The sequence below is a fragment of the Charadrius vociferus genome, unplaced genomic scaffold (assembly GCF_000708025.1).
Source record: "Charadrius vociferus isolate BGI_N301 unplaced genomic scaffold, ASM70802v2 scaffold917, whole genome shotgun sequence".
Classification (NCBI taxonomy): Eukaryota; Metazoa; Chordata; class Aves; order Charadriiformes; family Charadriidae; genus Charadrius; species Charadrius vociferus.
In genome coordinates, this window is record NW_009649175.1 from 834,981 (window position 1) to 854,613 (window position 19,633).

The 19,633-nt window shown below is 43.5% G+C and overlaps 1 protein-coding gene across 1 annotated transcript in view; it reads right to left on the reverse strand.

The window, feature by feature from the left end:
• Nucleotides 1–4,819, reverse strand: part of LOC104289646 (cytochrome c oxidase subunit 6A1, mitochondrial) — a 6,289-nt gene extending 1,470 nt beyond the window's left edge. Inside the window, exon 1 of the mRNA XM_009888616.1 lies at nt 4,789–4,819. Coding sequence (XP_009886918.1) covers nt 4,789–4,819 — 31 coding nt within the window. The remainder of the gene's footprint in view (nt 1–4,788) is intronic.
• Between the last annotated feature and the right edge of the window lie 14,814 nt (nt 4,820–19,633).

A 19,633-nucleotide genomic window follows, 5' to 3' on the forward strand; every position in this document is an offset into this window, starting at 1 on the left:
GGTGTTGAAGGGCAGCGCTGGGTGGGACCTGTGACCAGACAGCTCTCCACAGCAGAAGGAAACATACCGCGCTATGGCGTCGCACATAGGGAAGGCTGGGGAGGGATGTCTCCCCGGGGTGGATGCCCTGAGCGAGTTTCAGAGACTTAAATTCAGTGCAGGTGGCCCAGGAGTCAGCCCTACTGTCCTGTGTAGGATTCCCTGGCAGTGAAGTGATTGCACAGCTGTATTGGAGTTTCTTTTATGCAACAACAGAGAAGAGCTGTTGTATTTTGTTAATCTGACTTTTCCACATTAGGGACCAATCCCATCACTGCAATATAGAAGCTGTTTCAATCATGATGGTAAAAAGATGTTTGTCACTAATGAAACGCAATTTTGTAACCACTGATGAGTTTTTAATGGTGTGGATTCCTGGGATGATTCTGCTAAAATAGTAACATCACTTGAATAAACACAAGATCTCAAGAATAATTAATTTGCAATAAATTGCAAAATAATTTGCAAATACCTAGATCCTATTTTATTATAGTTCTTCATTGGAGCCTGATAGTTGGCTGTTTGACCTTTGGAAGAAGCCATGCAGATGGAGAGTACATTTTCATACACTTTAAACCCCTGCACTAAAATGAGAGGACTGCCCTAGTGGATGGAGAGACTGAAACAGACATAGGGGGGAAAGCAGTGAAATGGGGCTTTCAGAAAGGGGCAGTGGTAAGGTCTGGTCTGTGAGTGATGATGAAGGAATTGTGTTTTCTTCCTAAAAAGGTTTGTTCATGGAAGGAGCAGGAGGTTTGTCACATGAAGCATGCATCTGTGAAAGATGAAAAGGAGCTAAAGGAAAGTGCAAGAGCTCTGTCCTGGTTTGGAATTACGTTATTACACAGTGTTGCTCTGGCCAGGGGTACCACAGGCTCACATTTTACCTTGGTCTCACGAAACTGATCACTTTTCTGTTGGCAAGACCAAAGCACATGGCAAGTTGCTGTTACAGCATGGTTGTTAGATGGTAGGGAGCTGTGTTTGCTGCTGGGGAGCATGATTTTTTTCCCCCCTTTTTCACTCGGAGCAGGGCTTGTGTCCAAATTTGCTGTGTAGCATATAGGAATAGTAAGATGGTTGGGATCTTGGAAGACTGTTGTGAAACATACCTTGGCATAAAAATATTGCTCAGTTGTTTGTTTATGGTATCTTTGCAGTGTAAACTGTTAATAAGTACTTTGGTTTGATTGTTATTCTCTTTTTTTAATCACAATTACCTCTTCTAGGCTTTTGCTTTCATATTATTTTGTTTAATAATTTTGAACAGTCTTGCATCCATACTGAAAGGAGAAGTTATTCCCTGGTGGCATTGTGTGTACCTACAGAGGTGTCCTTCTGTATTCATTGACGTGAGGCATTATGTACAGTGCAGAGCTGAAACCACTGCAGCTTACTGTGTGCCTCACCATGTGTGCGCACACGTACTTTGCTGAATGAGTCTGGAAGTGCTGTGTCACAAAGCTCTTGTCTGTATTGGAGGTAGTTTTTTGCCTTTTTCCACCTGCATCCTTTGGATTCAGGATTATGAGGTATGTAATACCAGAATTTAAGAAAGGAATTTGCATGTGACTTCTCTTGGGAACAGAAGATGCAAGAATTATTTTGTTTCATATTTTAGTGATGAAACCAAGATTAAGTTCTGTATCCTAAAGCAAATTACAGTGTTGTTTTTATAGGAGGAGCTACATAAAGGAAACCACTCTTGTTTGTAGCAAAAAGAATTGTAAGCAAGCAACAAACACTAATGTTTACAAAGGAGAGAAAACAAAAAAGGATCAGCAAAAGAAGCAGCAAACTTCTGTCTAAGATGAGGAAAGGTACTTTCTAAAACAAAGAATTTGTGAGCTGTGCTGCTGCAATAGCCTGAAAAGACAACATGCAAGAGTTTAGCAGAAGGTGAGAGCAGCCAAGGTGTGCTTCTCCCTAGTTCTGTCCGACACCTTCACTCTTCTGACAGTCTTGAAAAGTCTCTTCAGAGAAGAAAATGCTCGCAGAGAGCAGTATGTAGTAGTGGCAACTCTCAGCACAGCTGCCCCAGGTTAAACGAAGTTCCTTGTGAGCACTTCTTCCACCCACGAAGCTCCAAGGGACTTGTGGAGAGCAACTGAAAATGAGGTTCAGGTCTGTCCTGAACCTGAGCATGGTGGTGGTTGCATTACAGTCTGAGTTACACTGGTTTAAAATGTGACTTTGTTAGGCTTTGTCATCCCAACAGCTGCAATTAATCTCTCTATTAGGAGTCTAATGGGTCTGGTTCACCTCTTCTTTAAAAGCGTTGTAAATTAGGAGTGACTACTGGAAGACAGAAAAGATTCCATGTGAAAAACTTCTCGTTGAGATAAGACAGGCAGGTATTTGAAGAAGCCTAGATATTTTAAAAGTATCGTGAAGAATTTTTTTTATATAGTTGTATGAAATATGTTTAACTGTGCTATATGTAATGGTTAGTATCGCTGTGATGATTGCAGTAATCCCAACAGCATGTGTTTTTACAAAGGGGTGGGGAAAATACTGGTGAATGCACAGTCAGCTCTGCCACTGACTTGGTAGGTGTGTCTGGGTTATTGACCTGTGGTGTGGGAACCCCTCTTGCACTTGCTGGTGTGCGCTATTGCTTTGCAGAAGGGACTTAATATGAGTTTTTTCCAAAGCTGACCTCTTTGAGGGCCTATAGGTTGATTTAGAAACTAGCTTATCACCTTTAAAAAGCCAACATTTTGAGGACATTTTAACACACGTTTTTTCCAGAAGATGCAGCATCCTGGAAGCCTTCCGAGTCCAGAACTGCTACAAAGTTAGGTGTAAAAAAGGAGAAATTAAAAAAAAAAAGAAATATATATATATAAAGTGCTGATAGCCAGTCACTTTGAGAAAGCTGTTTTCAGTGTGGTGGTGGGACAGGTGGAGGTCAGGCCAGAACTCCTGGAATCTGACTTGGCTGCCCAGGAAACATCTCCTGTTGAGTGTGCAGCAGTGATTTGAACACTTTGGATTGTATCACTGTTCACCTTAGCAAAATTTGAACGATTGCAGTGAGCTGGTCTTCAGTAGAGGTGGAGTTGACTCGCTAAGCTGGAAAAGAATGTTTGTAGCACAAAAGAAAGCTTAGCGTTATATGTACTGAGCACAGAAATGCTTGTGGAGGCAGGAAGCTTTCTTTAGCTGTCAGGTAATGGCCCTAAAAGTTAGTGAGTTTTGAGATAGGGAGGTTTTACCGTAATTCAGAAGCAAAGGCTGCTTTCCAAAGACTCATCTTTCACCTTTCTTTTTCTTATTTTTCCTGGCTGCAGTGGTGGCTAGCAGAGAGAAGAGGACACAGATAACAGCATGAATCACTGATAAGATGCGATTTATAAAAGCCTTTGATACTGTCTGCTGGGGCCGAAGGCTCTCGGAGCAATGCTGGACTGGCCCGCCTGGTGGCAAACTGCTTTCACTGGAAGTGCCTCTCCGTTTAGGAGGTTTGGGAACAACAAATACGCTCACTGGGATTTCGGACTGTAATCTAATCTCTGTGCTTTTTCAGGTTTTCAGGGACCTGCTCATCCCTCTTGAATAGCAATGTTTCCTCCGGCAGATAGTCTCTTAACAAACGTGGAGTTCGTGCTGCAGAGATACGGCCTGTGTCTCAAACTTCACAGAGTTTCTGGGGGGTTCTTCATCTTCTCCCTGTAGTCCTGGAACGGCAGAAATCAATATTCTGCCATCTGTAAATCCTTTGTTCCCCTTTTCACCAGGGCTTTATCAGCTTTGTAAGTGAAGGAGGGAGGGGGGAAGAGGGCGTTGAGAGAGCCATTGTCCCTTCTCTCGGGAATGATCTGGAAGTACTATGCAAATCTTCATTTGAAGACCCTGGGAACTGGGGGAGGGCTTTAGCTGCGAGCTCAGTAGGAGGGGAGCTCTGCATCCCTGCTCGCACACTCCTGCCTAGCGCAAGGAGCTGGGAAGAGTTTTTTGAACTGGCAGAAGAGACATTTTGTGCTTTGTGCACCTCTGTGAGGCTTTGCACTTCTTATGTCTACTGCTTTGTGCCTTTCTGCCTGCTTCTTCTAAATGTGTAAAAATTGGGTAGGGAGAGATCTAAGAGCTGCGATGAGTAGTGATGAAGTCAGAACAGTGCAGGGTGCAGCATCCTCCTGCCTTCCACCCTGGGGTCTCCCACCAAGCAGTAGTGCAGCTCCAGTGGTGCTAGCACACATACAGCCCAGCTGCTGGCATTGGCATAGAGCACAGATGCAGTTTAAGCAAGCAAATGAATCAGCTGGTCAGGAGTAGTGGAGTCAAATAGTTTGCAGTTCTCAAATTATCACATTGTATCCAAGTCTTAAAAAGCCTTCTCTTATGGGAGCAAGGACGCACAGAGCAGTACCTGCTTTATGAAACCCTGCAGCCTTGGCTTGGCTCGGAGCTCCGTGTCACCTGTTTTGTATTAGGGCAGGGTCACACGAGCGGCCAGTTTCCTGGAAGCTGTGTAGGGTCCTTCTTAGGCCTCCTGGAAGGGGAAATATCCGGACTGCATAGACAGATGGGTGAACAGGACAGCGAGGGAGGGAGAGTAGAGATGCACACCTACGCATTTTTTGTGTTTATAATCTACTGTAAATGCAGTCATTGTCTTTTTGATTTTCTGACCTTCATTTTCATGGCATCATTCCCATTTTTTATCTTTCAGAGTTTGAGGGGTTTTGTGTTTCAAGTCTCTGTTCCAGACTGCTGAGAAGATGTAGCCTTTTAAAAAAATCTCACCTTCTGTCAAAGCCATAGGAACACACGCCATGAGACCTGATTCTCTGTTGCCTCTCACGTTATATCCAAAGCAATGTAAAACACTAGTGTTTTGTTCTGCAAGTACTTTACTGCTTTGTAGAGGGAAAGTGCATCACAAGCATACTCGCATATGCACAACTGGGTCTAAATCAGCTCTCATTTTTTTCATGTGTAACTCTAGAGTGACTCAGCTGACTTGGGTGAATGTCTTCTGGAACTGTGCTAGCTGGAAACCAGCCTGGACATGCCCTGTCGCTCCTGTAAGTGCTCCCAACTACCTCTGCACACTCACGCATCCACGTAGATGCTTTTCTGAGTACACTTGTTTGCTTGTGGGCTGGTGTATGAATGCACATTCACCCACTCTTCACATATGCATGCAAACACACGCATTCTCAAGTGCACACATCCCTTCCCTTTCTCTCGTATACATTTGCACACATACACAGACCTTTTTGAAAGCTCCTGTTTTCAGAAAGGTTTTATTTATAGGTCCTGCCTGGTTGTGAATGTGAAAGGGAGAAAGCCCCTCAGAGGGTTCCTTTCATGTGTAAATCAGCCTAGGCTGAGAGCATTGGGGTCACCATGAGGAGGATTTCACTCTTAATTACTCAGAGAGAAAGCAGGCAGGGGACTTTCTCAAACTAATAGGGGAAAGCAGCTTGAGATGCCTGAGTTTTTCTTGCATCAGACTTCGGGCTCTGATTCACAGGCCTCTTCTGCCAGTAGCAAGAGCTGGTGTCTATGTGGCACTTGGAACAAACAGTTCAGCTTCCAAACTGGCTTACTTATCAAAGATGGTTATGTTCATTCTGATAATTGGGTGTTCTTTGGAGACCAGTGGAAGAACTGACCTCGTTTGCTTTATTTTTATGCCACTTTTATTGAAAAATTAAGTTAAGTTTGTGCTGCGTATATCTGTGGCTCCATCTGAGGACCTCGGTATTCCTCCAGACATACCTGAAAGCTCCCATCTCTCTGCAGAGTAGAAGAATGTTATTGTCTAGAGAGTAGTCCAGTCAGCAGGGCTCTGAACTTGGACTTAAAACCAGCACTGAATTCCCAGTTCAGCCACTGAATGCCTTTGTGATCTTTGACAAGAGACTCACTACCCTGTGCCTACCTGTGAAATGGTGTAATCTTGCTACAATGGGGCTGTTAAGAACAAAAGTCAATATGGATTGTGATACTCTTGGTAATAAGGCTGCAAGTGCCAAGGTAAATGTAGGTGATGAGCATGTCTGAAGAGATGTGTCTTTTTCCTGGAATGCGATGCAAGCACATGGATTTCCCTGCTGAAGTATTATTGTAACCTTTATCCATCGACACAAAACTGAGTCTGGAAATCTCCTGCAGAGATGGGAGCACCCCAGTCACAAGCCGCTCTGCTCTCTACAGGAACTGCAGGGCCTACTTGTACAACCACACACTAATACGAAGATGCAGTTGTAAAGTGTGGCTGTGAGTAGTTGCAGGGAAGAGATCTGTGTTGTCAAGTGCACATGTACACACAAGAAAGTATATTTTTTTAACTTCAGTTGACTCAGTTAAAACCTCCTTTTCATATGGCCTCTGCTTTTCTGGATAGGAAATAAATGCTTTGAGGGCCAGACATTCCCAACGTGTGCACAAACAGCCCCTTGGGAGCCCTGATACAGGATTCTTGAAGCTGCACTAGTTCAGTTTGCCTGGGAAGGCAGAGGTGTTAGTCCAGGAGCACCTGTTTGAGGAAGCTTGTAGTAGTGGTGGGGGCCATCAGCAGATGAGGTCAGCAGTCTGAAGTGTCTGCAGAGGTCAGGGAGAAATGAATGGGTCGTTTCTTTTGCAAATGAAGAGCCGCAGCCTGGAGCAGCATCAGCAGAGCCCAGCATGTGGGTCCAGGCTGTTCCTTTTATGAGCTGATGGAAATGGGGCCCAAAAGGACTTCCCTGATGGAGTTCTGTCGCAGCCTTTGTTATCTTTGCCTCCTGCAGCATGCACTGGGCATAGAATATGGATTGGGGGTTATCCTGGCTACTAGAGGATGTCAAGAGGATGAAGGCTTTATGGCTGCATAGAAAACCTAAGGCTGCAGGGTATCCTTATTGCCATTCCAGGAGGAAAATCTTGTTTTAAGACTTAGAACACATGTTTCTTTCTGCTTTAGTGCTCCTTTTTACCCAATCTACGCTAAAATGAGTAAATCCAAGGACTGCTTTAAAATAATGTACACAACTGAGTAACAGGGATTAAAAAGCCTGGGTTCTATTCTTCATTCTGGTGGTAAATCGTCGGTTACTTTGACAAAGCCCTGTGAATGCCTTATGATTCACTTTTTCTGTGAAACACTGAAGAATAGTAGTCTATTCCTTTTTCTAAAACATTTTGAGGATTTGGGGTGCAGAGTGTTTTATATATGCAAAATGTTGCTGTTAGTAGCACCATCTGTCAATTAAATAACTATTTTGTCTGCTTTTTATGCAACAATGTTACTTTCTCTGAATTGTTGTTCTAGAATTAATTTTATATTATATAAACAATGTCAATTCTGTTTTGCCATTTGCTCTTTTGCTTCTTTGCAGACCACCAGGGAACTTCTTTTGCTGTGACATTGTAATGGGAGGTGGAGACACCTCGAGGAGAAGGTCGAAACAGACAACAGCAATTACGGTCAATAACATCTATGACTTGAGAAAATCCCGCCTCAATTACAGGTTTGTGTATGATCTGTGCATGCCATCTTCCCAATGTACAGGTATTTAAAATAAGGCAGGGCATGGAAATAACTGTTTCCCTTGTAGGAGCTCTAGGAACAGCTTCCTATTATTATTGTCTTTTCATATCCTTAGATAGAGTAGGGCAGGGTGGGGGTTTTAAGGGGAAGGCAGCTAAGGTTGGAGTAGCTGTGCTCAGAGTTTTTCCTCACTGCTGTGATGGTAGAGCTGTGACAAGCAGCTAGAAGTTCGAACAGTCCTGGGACTGCCAGAACTTTGGCTAAAGAGGAAAATGAACTTAGGTTTAGATTTTATTTTTCAACCTCTGCTATGTCTGAAGGATTGTTTTTTATGGATTTTTATCTCCATTTTCCTTTAGAAATCTCAGGAAGACTTTCCACCCTTCAATTCTGTTTTGATGTGTTTTAAATGCTCGATAGGGAGCACGGCCACTCTCAGTAGGTTGCAGAAAGAGGACATAAAATCATAATATGTCTTTGGAGGCGTATGTGTGTTCTTTATTTCCTAGAAGTGTCAGCCAGGTTTATACTACTTTGTAAGAAGAGCTGCAAGAGAAGATTAATGTTTCTGAGGGCTCAGGGACAGTCTCATGTTTGGGGTAAGGCTGAGGTTAGCCATGGAGCCAGTGTCCAGGCAGTAATTTGACAGCAGACATGGGCACACAGTAATGCAGTCTCTGAAAATCACAGAAGCCTGCTGAGTTATTGTGAGCTGGAGGAGCTTTTCTGTTTGTGGGCACATGGGTCTGCCTGCCTCACATTGTGAAGACATAACTGAGACATAAAGGAGGCTGGCAAATTGCAGAACACTGATGGAAGGGGGGGACAGGGGGCAGAAGAAGAAAAGTTAAGAGTTTTTAGACAAAGGGCTCAAACCTAGTTGTGAATTCCTAGCAGGTAGTTGGTCTTTAAATGAAAGCATTTGTCGAGTAACATACTGATTTAATGTGGGAATCGGGTAGATATCTGCAAAGGTTTTTGCACCCTGTTTGCAGTGTGATTACAGATGTTAACAGAGAACATGATTTTACTTTCTACCAAGGTGTGTATTTGTTCATATGCCTGAACTATATAGGGCAGGCAGTATAGATGAAGCCATAGAAAGTGGATGACACTATGGGGTGTGGGCATATAATATCCCCACAGATTATGACTGATTGCAAATAAAGCATATAACTTGCTTTTCTTCTGTTAGTACCCCACTGTATTGTGAGCATCATTGTTGGATTATCCAGGGTCTTGCATCAGCAGCACTTTGCTGTACCTGGCTGATGGTCTAGATCCGCTGTCCCACAGACCCACTCCTGTTCCACTGGGGCAATATACCCTACTCAGCATCTCCATTATGAGTAGTGGCTTTCTTGGACCTTATGTTATCTCCTTTCACTGCACTGGGACCTCAGTGTCACGATGTAGTTGCTTGGTTGTACTCAGCAGTGGCTGTGAACAGACTGCACGTCTATACTGTGCCCATCACTGAACTGATAGAACAGATGCATTCCACAGAGCACAGCCAGCAGCTTCTCTCTGGTTGGTGTGTCTCCTTTTTGTGCCTATCAGGACTCAGCTAGGGAGTAAAACAGGCGCTGCCTGGCAGGTTGGTAGGCAGTCATGCCCTACGCTTCCCCCTGTATCCGATCACAGCCCTAGCTCATGCACAGGGTTGTAGTATTTTGAGATTGGTCCCTCATTTCAAAATTTTTTTTTAAACTTTCGAAAGCCTCTTCTTGAGCCTTGAACCATTCCCGTGATGGAGCCTTGTGAATTAATTGCCAAGGACTCACAAGTTGCTGATAGATGTGTGCAGAAACCAGCTACGTGGTTGGCCATTCCTGTAAATCATTGGACTCCATAAATTTCATTCTGGGCTTTTCCTTAAAAGCCCTCTCCCAAACTGGACACAAGACAATGGACACCAGCAGGCACAGCTCCCAGTGACTAGGATATTGTCACATATCCAAAAGCCTGGTGGGAGGAGCAGACATTAGGTCTGAATTCATCCTGGCAGGGAGATTCGGCTGAGAGAGGAGGAAAAGAAGGTCAGAGGCAGCTCCAAGGAAACGGCTTTGGTTTAAAATGTTTCATTAGAGTTTTCACACTGGAAATATAAAGTACGGGAATACAATTGCTTGGCAGAGGAACGTCATTTAGTAACAGTCCTGTGTACATTCAGTACTCTATACAGAAGGAGACAAAATATATCCCTGGCCATCTCAACAAAATTAGGGGTCCCTGTTGTAAATGTGACTTTTTTCCAAAATAGCTCACATCATCTGGAGATGTTTTTTATCAATATTGATAAAAGATGTTCTTTTTTTCCAGTAGACCATTTCTCTCTGCTGCAGCCATGCAGCCCTTGCAGGGCAGACAGATTAATTTTATCTAAGCAGTGTGTCAGTGTCAGTCAAGCTGTAAACACTATGGGGATGCTCACCTTGCATTCTTTCCCTTCCCCTCTGTGTCTGTCTTTGATTTTTTTTCCTGTTGTAACTCAATAAGATAATCATGGTCACCCTTTTCCAAAGGGTTAGTCTTCCCCCCCATTGATTGACAAGCTCCTTTTTTGAAGATAGTTCTCACCTGCCACTTGAGCTTTGTTGCCTCAGGACGTTTTACCTCCTCATGCAGGCAGGGTTGGCAGTTTGGACCGGCACACATACCTGCAAGATTTAGCCAATGCAGGGCTAGATGGCAAATGTTACTAGTGTGGAGGTAGGAAATGGGATGCCCGTATGTCTTGTCTGCTTTCTTCTTTTGGGGCATAGCTTCAACAAAGAACTGAGCAGTTGAAACATCACAAAGGAGTATGTGGTGTGGATGAATTTTATTTTTTTTTTATGGGAAGCCAGGATTAGTTTACATTTGTGTTTTTCTGGTGTAAGTTATAGGTGAAAAACTTGGAGGGACTTTGTCATTATATCCCAGTGTCAGTTTTAAATTTACTCTGGCTTAGGAAGAAGTGCGTCCCAACAGACTGGCAAAACAAAAGCACACATACAGTGCCCTGCGAAGGTCATTCCTGACCAGACCCTGAAACAGCTGAAGTACAGATTGCTACTCTTTCACACTGCCAACCCTTGTGACATGTTTGTACTCAGGTTCTTTTGTCAGCACTTCAAGTAATTTTTATGTTCGTCACTCACTGTGCTGGGCAGTGTGTTGTCAGGGCCCTGGGCGCACCAGCTGACTCTGCAACCTCTTTCCCCTGTCCTACAGGTTTGGCTGCCTGTGTTCAAGGTCTGCCCTGATATGGTGGAGTGTAACCTGGCATCAGAGTGCTGTGAAAAGAGCTGTGTGCCAAAAAGCTGAGAGAAGCCTGCTGGGGCCTCCCCGCTTCCCTTGGGAGCCACGGCACAGAGTTGCCCTTGTCCTTGGTCGTTGTCTGGGGTGGGCTGTACGGGTGTCTGTGCCTGGATGTGAACCTTGCTGATCCCGACCCTGCCTTGCTGACTTGACTTTCTGGCTTGGCCTCAGACCTCGCTCATCCCTGTGGGCTTGTCCGACAGTCACTGGGCTCCTGGCAAATGTGGTTACTGTCACCGGACCTGCTCTGCTCTTCTTGCTTGGTCACTGTGGCACTGTGCCCCTTTACACTGAGGTCCTGTCCCTGCCTGCCTTGCTGTCAGCCCAGCTCGCCTTTGCTCCTCGTGCTCCCCAAGCTCCTCTGCAGCTCCTGCACTGTCCTACTCCTGGCATTGACTAAAGACTTAGAGCATCTCTATCTGTCTGAGAAGTCAGAGAGTAAATGGGCACTGACATGAGAGACATTGTGGGATCATGCTGGTTTCTTTCTACGACAAATAAGAAAGATGTGGCATTATCTTTGCCTCCCTTCACTTTCAACTTCCTGAAAAGATAACGTGAAAATTGGGTGTATTGGCAAGAGCTCAGACTGCCAAGAAAACAGCCGGCAGGAGGAGCTCTCTAGACACTTCGCTGGATCATTTTCAGTCAGTCATAGCTGCATGTTTCAAGGGCATCACTTTAGATCTATGTTCTTGGGACTTCCTTGCAGACAAACCAGCAGCAGCAGAAGGCAGAGGTAACTTCGTGGTATTGCAACAGAGCAGCTCCAGTGATTTTTGTTTTTTGGAGACTTGGTTTCCTTCTCCCACCATGATGTCTTTCTCTGTCATTGTTTCAGAAACTTAGTGTTCCTGAAAATGTTAGGGTTTCTTTCTGGTACCTGGAAGGGGCCAACTGTTTTATCTTCCAAGAAAGTGAGTTTAAGATTTCTTGGACAGCATCCTAACTAGAGAGTAAAGAATTCCAAAGCAATGTTTGTCTTTGCATGGAAAGATATCCTCCTGGATTCCTTGTAACCTTTGAGGGGGACCTGTAAGCAAAGAAGCTCTGAAATGTATCAGTACGCCTCTGAATATTGGCATGACAAAGTTATTCAAATAGTTCTGCCTCCGTGTATACAGTTCATATTTTTCTTCTGTAAGAAGCAGGACCAGAGGACAATAGTCACTCTTTTGCACAGCACTGTGTTCTCATTAGTTAGGTGCAAAGTATCACCGTGCTGCTTAAGGCCAGTCCTGCAGCTCTAAAATGTCTGGGTCCCATGGCTGTGCCTGTGCATCACCTTTAAAAAAGAATTAAGATTATTTTTTTTATGTGGTGAAGTCTCTACTTTTTTTAAGTCTGGCCCTCATTTAGTTATCTAAATGGGAACTGGGTACCTTCTGGTCTTGAATGTTGCTATAATAATTATTTTGATTCTGAATGTGCCAGAAACTATTCTAATGCATATCAGTGTAAATTAAGTCAATAGAGATTCTTCAAATTTATCCTGGTGTTCAAGAGAATGGAATTCATGCACTTCAATTTACAGCTTATTAAGTGATCAGAATTAATGAACTTGCAACAACCTTTTCTGTTCTTGTTTACACGTTTTCTCCTATTCACTCATAATGTACATGATTTAGAAAAAGCAGAGTGTTGAAAAGGCAGTGTGTGGGTCCGATATATCCCATGGAGCACAGCATTGTGCTTCAGGCTTTAATCATATTTGCAAAGCTGCTATGTAGTAATGGCACCTTCTGACTGAGTTGATGCACAGAAACCCAGCTCCATTTTCAGAACCCTCTTTGCATTCTGAAAGCTAGAAGAATATTTGTACAGAGAAACAGAAAAGATGTTCTTCAGAGTCCCTGGAGGACAACAGATGCAAACCAATTCCTTCTTTTTGGGAGTAATTTTTCAGTGTAGTACCATGTTTCCATCTGGAGGTTGGGAATAATGCAAACTATTGGATCCGCCTTTCCCTTTATTCTGAGATTTGGGAGTCCCTTGGGGTGTTACCAAGAAAACCTCGCATAAACCCTCTCTTTCCCAAGACCTCAAGGTACCAACTGAAGGTTATCCCACTGTGGTTCCTTTAATTCAAGGTTGGAAAGGATCCCTTTGATTTTTTTCATAATGTTTAAGGCTAAGCTTGTGAAGGCTGCATACTCATCTGGACATCATTTTTCTCAGACTTCATAGAACAGGACAACTTCTAAATGCTCCATCTGATCAATTGCAAAAATTTCAGAGACTTACTACTATTACTGGGAGAGAAGGGACACCACTAATTTGTGAAAACACTAGGAAATAAAGGGAAAAATAGGGAAGCAGCAGTAATTTAGTTACCGCTGCATTTGCAGATGAAGCAACTGGGCGATAGCACTCGCATACCAATATCTTTATCTCATCTCTGTCTATCACTCTAGAAAAGTTGTCATGTGAGCGCACTGAAAGATCTGTCACCGGATAAATAATAATACAGGGCTTGTATGCAACCTCTGCAGAACTGGAGGAGAATGAAGATCCAAAGTTAGAAGGAAAAAGGATGAGGGATTCACAGCAACCCTGATATGAGGGAGTTGAGGGTACCCTGCTACAGCAATAGCTAGCTGTACACAGAAACCCTGATAGTGACATTTAGAGGACCCATTTGCTCAGGGACAGGAGGTAGATGAGACATTAAGTTGCTATTGTAGGAGAGAATGAGGGATTCTTGAAGAGGAAAATGTTGGAATTCCAGCAGCCTTGCACAGCCTGCTTGGGGGCACAGACATGCCCTAGGCATTGTGGGGGGAGCTGAGAGGTTTGGAAAGGTGGCATATGAGGCATTTGTGCAGAGGGGGAGTGCAGCTTATGGAGTAAATCCCTGTATAAAAGAGCAAAATCTTCAAAGGAATGGCTATAGATAGTGAACTGCCCTCAATAAATGAGAAATAGAGGGCAGGCCAGCCATCTAGCACTGAGCAGCTGTACCGACAGAGCTGCTGAGAGCAAGGAGGGGCACAGCAGCAAATAGGAAAGGTTCTTTGAAACCATGTGGGCTGGTTCTGGCCGATGTATGACTTGCTGAAAACCAGAGAAACTGGTTAGTAACTCAGGCAGGCTAGAGCGGAGCCCAGGGCTGGACAGAGCTCCGAGCAGAGCCAGACAAGCAGCTAACTGTGAACTTGGTCCCTGCAGAGCAGCTGAAACGGCCTGCCTGGCAGCTCCTCTTCATGCTGGTGCATCTCAGGGGCTACTGGGCAGCCCCTGGGCGTGAAAGTACCATGTAGAGGCAGGTAGTCTCTGGAAGTTGATACATGGCAAATTCCTAGTTCTTTTTACCTGTTTCTGCTCATGTACTTGCATACCAACGTTAAAAGATGAGAGAGACCCACAGAGGAAAGAGTAGTGAAGTGATACTGAACTCTGAGGATTTGTAAAAATCGGGGGACGAGAGCCCGTGGTTGCATTTGAGGCAGGTAGAGCATGCTGGATTCACAGGACTCAGCTTTAAGTCCAACTGACTTAAAATTCTCAGTGAAAAACAAAAGGTGTCTTAATACAAGTTTCAAGTACTGCTCTATTTTCTGAATTTGTTAGCTGTTTTTCTTCTCTTCTTGGTGTTGAGTGTTCAAACCCACAAGGCAATAACTTAACAACACTGCTAGTATTTCCAAGTTCTGTTTCTTTAAGAAGTTCATAAAACTTGTCACAGTACCCCAGTAAAGCTCTTTCTGCAGTGCTATCTAATCCAAAGTAGTTTGTATCAGATTTATGTTCTGGCAGCTCTGTGATAAACTTGGACTCCACCACATTACAAACACAAAAGATTACTTAAAGTTGTTGTTATTGAATTTGAAGGACTCTTTTGTTTCATGGAGTCCTGCATCCCCCATGCCAGGGTTGTGGTCTCCAATGGCTCTGCACCTCATACATTTGCAAACTTAGGCAGCCTGAAATGAAGACGTTTCCACGAGTGACAATTTAATATTTTGGTAGATTTAGCCTGTTATTTGTGTTAAAATTATGCATGTCCAAAAAAAAAAAAAAAACCACAGCAGAAGATATAAAGCATTGGAGAATTCAGTGAGGTCTGATATTTTGACCAATAGGTCCTTGAGATGTAAATGTTAGGTTTCTTCTCTCTCACGTGAGTCCCCTCAAACCTGATGTCTCAGTTCATAAGGTTTCCCTGGATCAGCCTTGTGAAGTTCCTCGAAAAAGACAATTATGCAGAAAATTATCAGACGCTCAATTCCCCCAGTGTGAGCTCTTGCAAACTTGAGCCTGAAAACATAAAAGACTGAAACTATGATGGTGGTCACACCCTCAGCACAGATTATAGGTGTAACCAGAGGAGGAATTCATCACAAAATCTCTCTGATCTGAAATCAAGCAGAAATCTGGAAACAGCTGCCAAATACCCAAGGCCAGAGACCTTTCATCCTGGGGCCAGTTCTTGTGTTAGCTGGTGCTCTAAAGCTTGTTCTATGCCAAATTTATGGAAAGAGTAAAGATTACTGACATCCATTGTGGAAGATGGAACATTTTATTTGGGTGGGGGTTTTTTGTTTTTTTTTTGTTTGTGTTTTTTTTTGTTAAAATGAGTCTACATAGGGCTGAAATAGTTTTTCTGACTATTACTTCAGGAGAAGGAGACATTTACTCTGTCCATACTTCCAAATGAGAAGTTCACCTTATAACGTCAGGTGTACCTTTGGGGTTGCAACTAACGGTGGCTACCATCATTAGTAGTACAATGGTCTGTGCTGTCTAACTGCCCCCGGAGCAAAAGATCAGTTTAATCATTAATGAATTAATCTTTAAATTATTTGTCTGGAAAAGGTTATATTTACTTGTGTGGGACTATGCAAACTGGTCTCTATATTGTTTCTGTACTAATGACCATCACCGTCTATTTTGTGTGTGCATTGTCTGGTTCTGCTGATATTTGTAAAGCATTTGCTGAATTTTTGATGTTTTCTTCTAATGTTATATTCCAAACATGTGACTTCCTATCTAAGTGGGATTCTGGTGGAGGGTCACTCTTCATTGCTTCAAGATCTGCGGAAGTCCAGGCGTGCAAAGGCAGCAGCTGAACAGGGACAGGCAGAGGACACAGTGAACTTCTCAATTGGCTTCTTGTTTCCAGCCCCATGCTCTGTACTGTTGTGTTCTGCTGTGAGAATCCTTCAGTTCTTCCCTTTGGGTCTTTAATGCTACCAGATGGAAATCCAGCTCAACTTTCAAAAACTCTGAATAATTTATTAAGAACAAAATTGTTGGGTCTGAGAGCTGGTTCCTTCTCTCTCTCTTTCTCCTTTTCTCTCTGCAAACTGCCTTTCAGAGGAAAAGTTTCTAATTACAGGTCAGGGAGGCAGGTTTAATCACACAGCAGAGCCCTTGATGCAGTGTTAGAGTGTGTTATTTATACACCTGAATTAATAGGGATGCAGCATTTCAGTTGAGAAGAATAAGGTGGTTTTCAGTTTCACTCTTTTTATGTGAAACAAACCACATCAGATTCACCAGGCTTTTTGACCTAAATTATTGAGATTCTGAGTAACTAACAAGTAACTGCTGTGCAGAGCTAGAGCAAAAAGAAGCAAGAAAAGACAGAGAACTGCATGCATAGCAGGGGAACAACAGAAACAGGATGTACTGGAAAGAGCCAGGAGGGGATAGAAGGAGGAAGCCATTGGGAAAACTGAACAGGGTGAAAACTCAAATATGCAGCTGTCTATCCCAAGGAAGGCTTTTGGAGAGTGGGAGCATCCCCAGAAACAGAAGGCTGCAGTGTATTGTTATGCACCCAGATACCTTAAAATATTGGTGTTCTTTTAAGGCCAAGAATAGGAGAGGTGGAGATGAAACGTGAAGCGTGTGAGGAGTCCCTTGTACTCTGTGCTGCAGGGAATGGGATCCCTGCACCATCAGCACTTAGAGTCACCATCAGCTTTTACTGGAGCTATTGGTTCTGTAGCACTGAAAAGAAATGAGGACTCCTGGACGGGATTGTTCCTGCAGTATTGTGAGCTCCAATGTGCCTGATTTACAGCAGTGCAGAGATGAATTTTCTCTGTGATTTTGGATACAAAGCTCACAATCCCTGTGGACTTTCATCATCCAGTTTTATCTCTGTCTCTAGCTTGTGTAGTTTGGCTTCATGTTTGTTTTTGGCTTGGCTGCTTGGAAAGTCTGTGAAAATTTCAAGAAGCTTTCTGGACTTTTTTAAGGGTTAAAAAATGGGAGACCTGTGCCTATGCATCTGATCCTCTAAGTTATGGAATACACTGAGTTGACTGAGATCCTGATGCCTAGAGTTCAGGCTCTGCAATAGGTTTGTTTGACTCCCACCAGGTAGATGTGTTGGGCCTTGTGATGGGAAGGGGCCCCCAATCCTAGGCTATTCCTTCCAGCTGCAGTTCTCCTGGTTGTGGTTCGTGGATAAGACATGTCTCCCACGGTGTGCCCAGGTACCTGGCAAAGCTATGAAACTCAGTGACCTGCCAAACCAACATATCAGCCACGTGAAAATCCCAAAGCAACAGAGAGGCATGCTATCCTTCAAAATAACTAACATGCAGGTTCTGTGGGTATGGAGCAAAACACAGCAGCCAGAATAATCGGGTCTTATGTTCCATGTGTGAGACTTGGCATGGCATGGAGCTCCTAGAAGCTGTATTTTGCTGTGAGTGATAGATTTCTAGAAGCTGTACTCAGCAGTCTCTAAGCTAAGCGACAGATGAATGCAATGCAGTCAGTACCTATATGATATATTACTTAAGGAAAAAACGGTTATCTACTTTTGTAAATATACTTTCTATCCCAAGATAATTTTTTTTTTTTTTTTTTTTTAGATTACCTATACTGTGAACCTTGTTCTCATGTATGTCTGCAAGTCATTACCACAGTGCTGGAGCAGTATGTGCTGGGAATAGAAACTGATTCACCAGTACAGAGCATCAGAGTGCTGCAGCCGTTGGATCCATCAGGCTGGGTCTCCAGCAGCGTGTCAGGATCCCAAACTGGGTTGCAAGCTGGATGGAAACTCAGTTGCAGAAAAGAGGTCACAAGCTTGAAAGGGCAAACGAAAAAGAAGTCTTCAGCAGAGAAAGATGGAAAATACTGCTCCCCAGGATGCAGCCCAGCTATGCTTCCTAGGCTTTGCATTGCCGACAGGAGGTTTTCTACCAGACTGCAAGGGGAGGAGGATGTGAGGTCTGTGTGCGCTCTCCCTGTGACATCCCTGTTATTACTGTCACATGCAGATGGCTGACACCCGCCGTGACAGAGGCAACCGAGGGTTTGGTGTTGTGCTGTACTAGACAACTTGTTGGGTGTGTGATAGTCAGGCTGCCCTTCCTGTAGGAGGATATTTAGAGGGAGCTGTTGCTTTTTGGTATGTATGTGGTTTTCTCCTCCAAAAATAGCTATCTGTTGAAGTGGGAGGATTTCAGAGATGGGAGAGGATTAGCAGTGATGACATGGATGGTCATATTTCAGGGCAAACACCTGTAAATCAGTCTAAGCCTGTAAGTAGCAACCTATTAAACTGAGTTCACCTCAGCAGCACTCGCCCTGTGACTGTTCAGGAAGGCTGGAGGCAGCTACCCAGCCTGCAGACTGCGGCTGGTGCTACAAGCTCAGCCTTTTCCCATCTTCTGCACCAGTGCAAATGGAGCAACTATGGATGTTTACAGCTGACAAAACATATTCAAGAGGTGATGATATCTTTTTAATACATCTTCTGCATTTCTACTTCTATCTTATCCCATTTCTGACCCTTCTTGGAGCTCTGAAGTGCCGCTTCTTCTTGGTTTGTTTTTAGGGACGTTTTAGCAGAGAAATTCTTTTTAACACAACAGATCAGATTAAGTCTTCCAGTGCTGCCCCTTCTGTTCAGCAGAAGAGCTGCTGGCAGAGATTTGTTGTCTGGTTTTCTAGAGGTGAACCATACTGCTGTTCTAGCTTGCTCTGCCCTTTCCAACCTGCAGGCATGCAGTGAGAAATCAGGATATTAATTTGAATCCTCTGTTATTGCCGTTGGCTTCTCCTCTTTCAAAAAGGACTTTGCCATGTGGAATTTCTGAATCAACTGCTGCAAACTCCTGTTTAATGAACTTTGCATAACAAAGTGTTTGGAAAACATTTCCTATAGATACATGGTTTAACCACAAAGTATTAGTGTTTAAGTTACTTTGTCAACACTCTTACCTGTGACCTGGCGATGAAAATGTGACAGGGTCCCAACAGAGCTCAATCCAGTTCTCCCGTCAACTTCCAGAGTGATTTCTGACATTGCAGTATTTTTGTGCCTGGGTTCCACTATTCCTTTATCCTAGGTTTCCAGAAAAATAATATCAACCTCACTGAGGTGAGTTTTTTCACCAGCCTCTGAAGACACTTGAGACCTTTGGCTAGTTCGTGAATATAATATTTAATTTTTCTGTTAGCTTGTCTCCCTTTTATATAACTTACGTGTGTATATATATGCTTACTTTTATTTATATCTTAACTTATAACTTACAGTGAATGTTGCAGTGAAAGAAGATCCAGTCGTTTCAGATAGTTTTTAGTAGTAGTTTATAAGTTTTCTTCCTTTTTAAAGTAAGCCAGAAAAGTTTCATCATTCTTATCAGCCTGTCACCACTAGACTGGTGCGTAGGTTTATGTAACATTTTCTTTGTTACAGGGGTAGATAGTAGATACTTCAGAGAAAGTATCTAATATAAGATGTACAATAGAGAGTCACTTGGTTTCCCACCTGTAAGGGAATTTTCTTGTGTAGGTGAGACAGTGAATATCCAGCAGGAGCTAAGGTCCCAGCTCTGACCT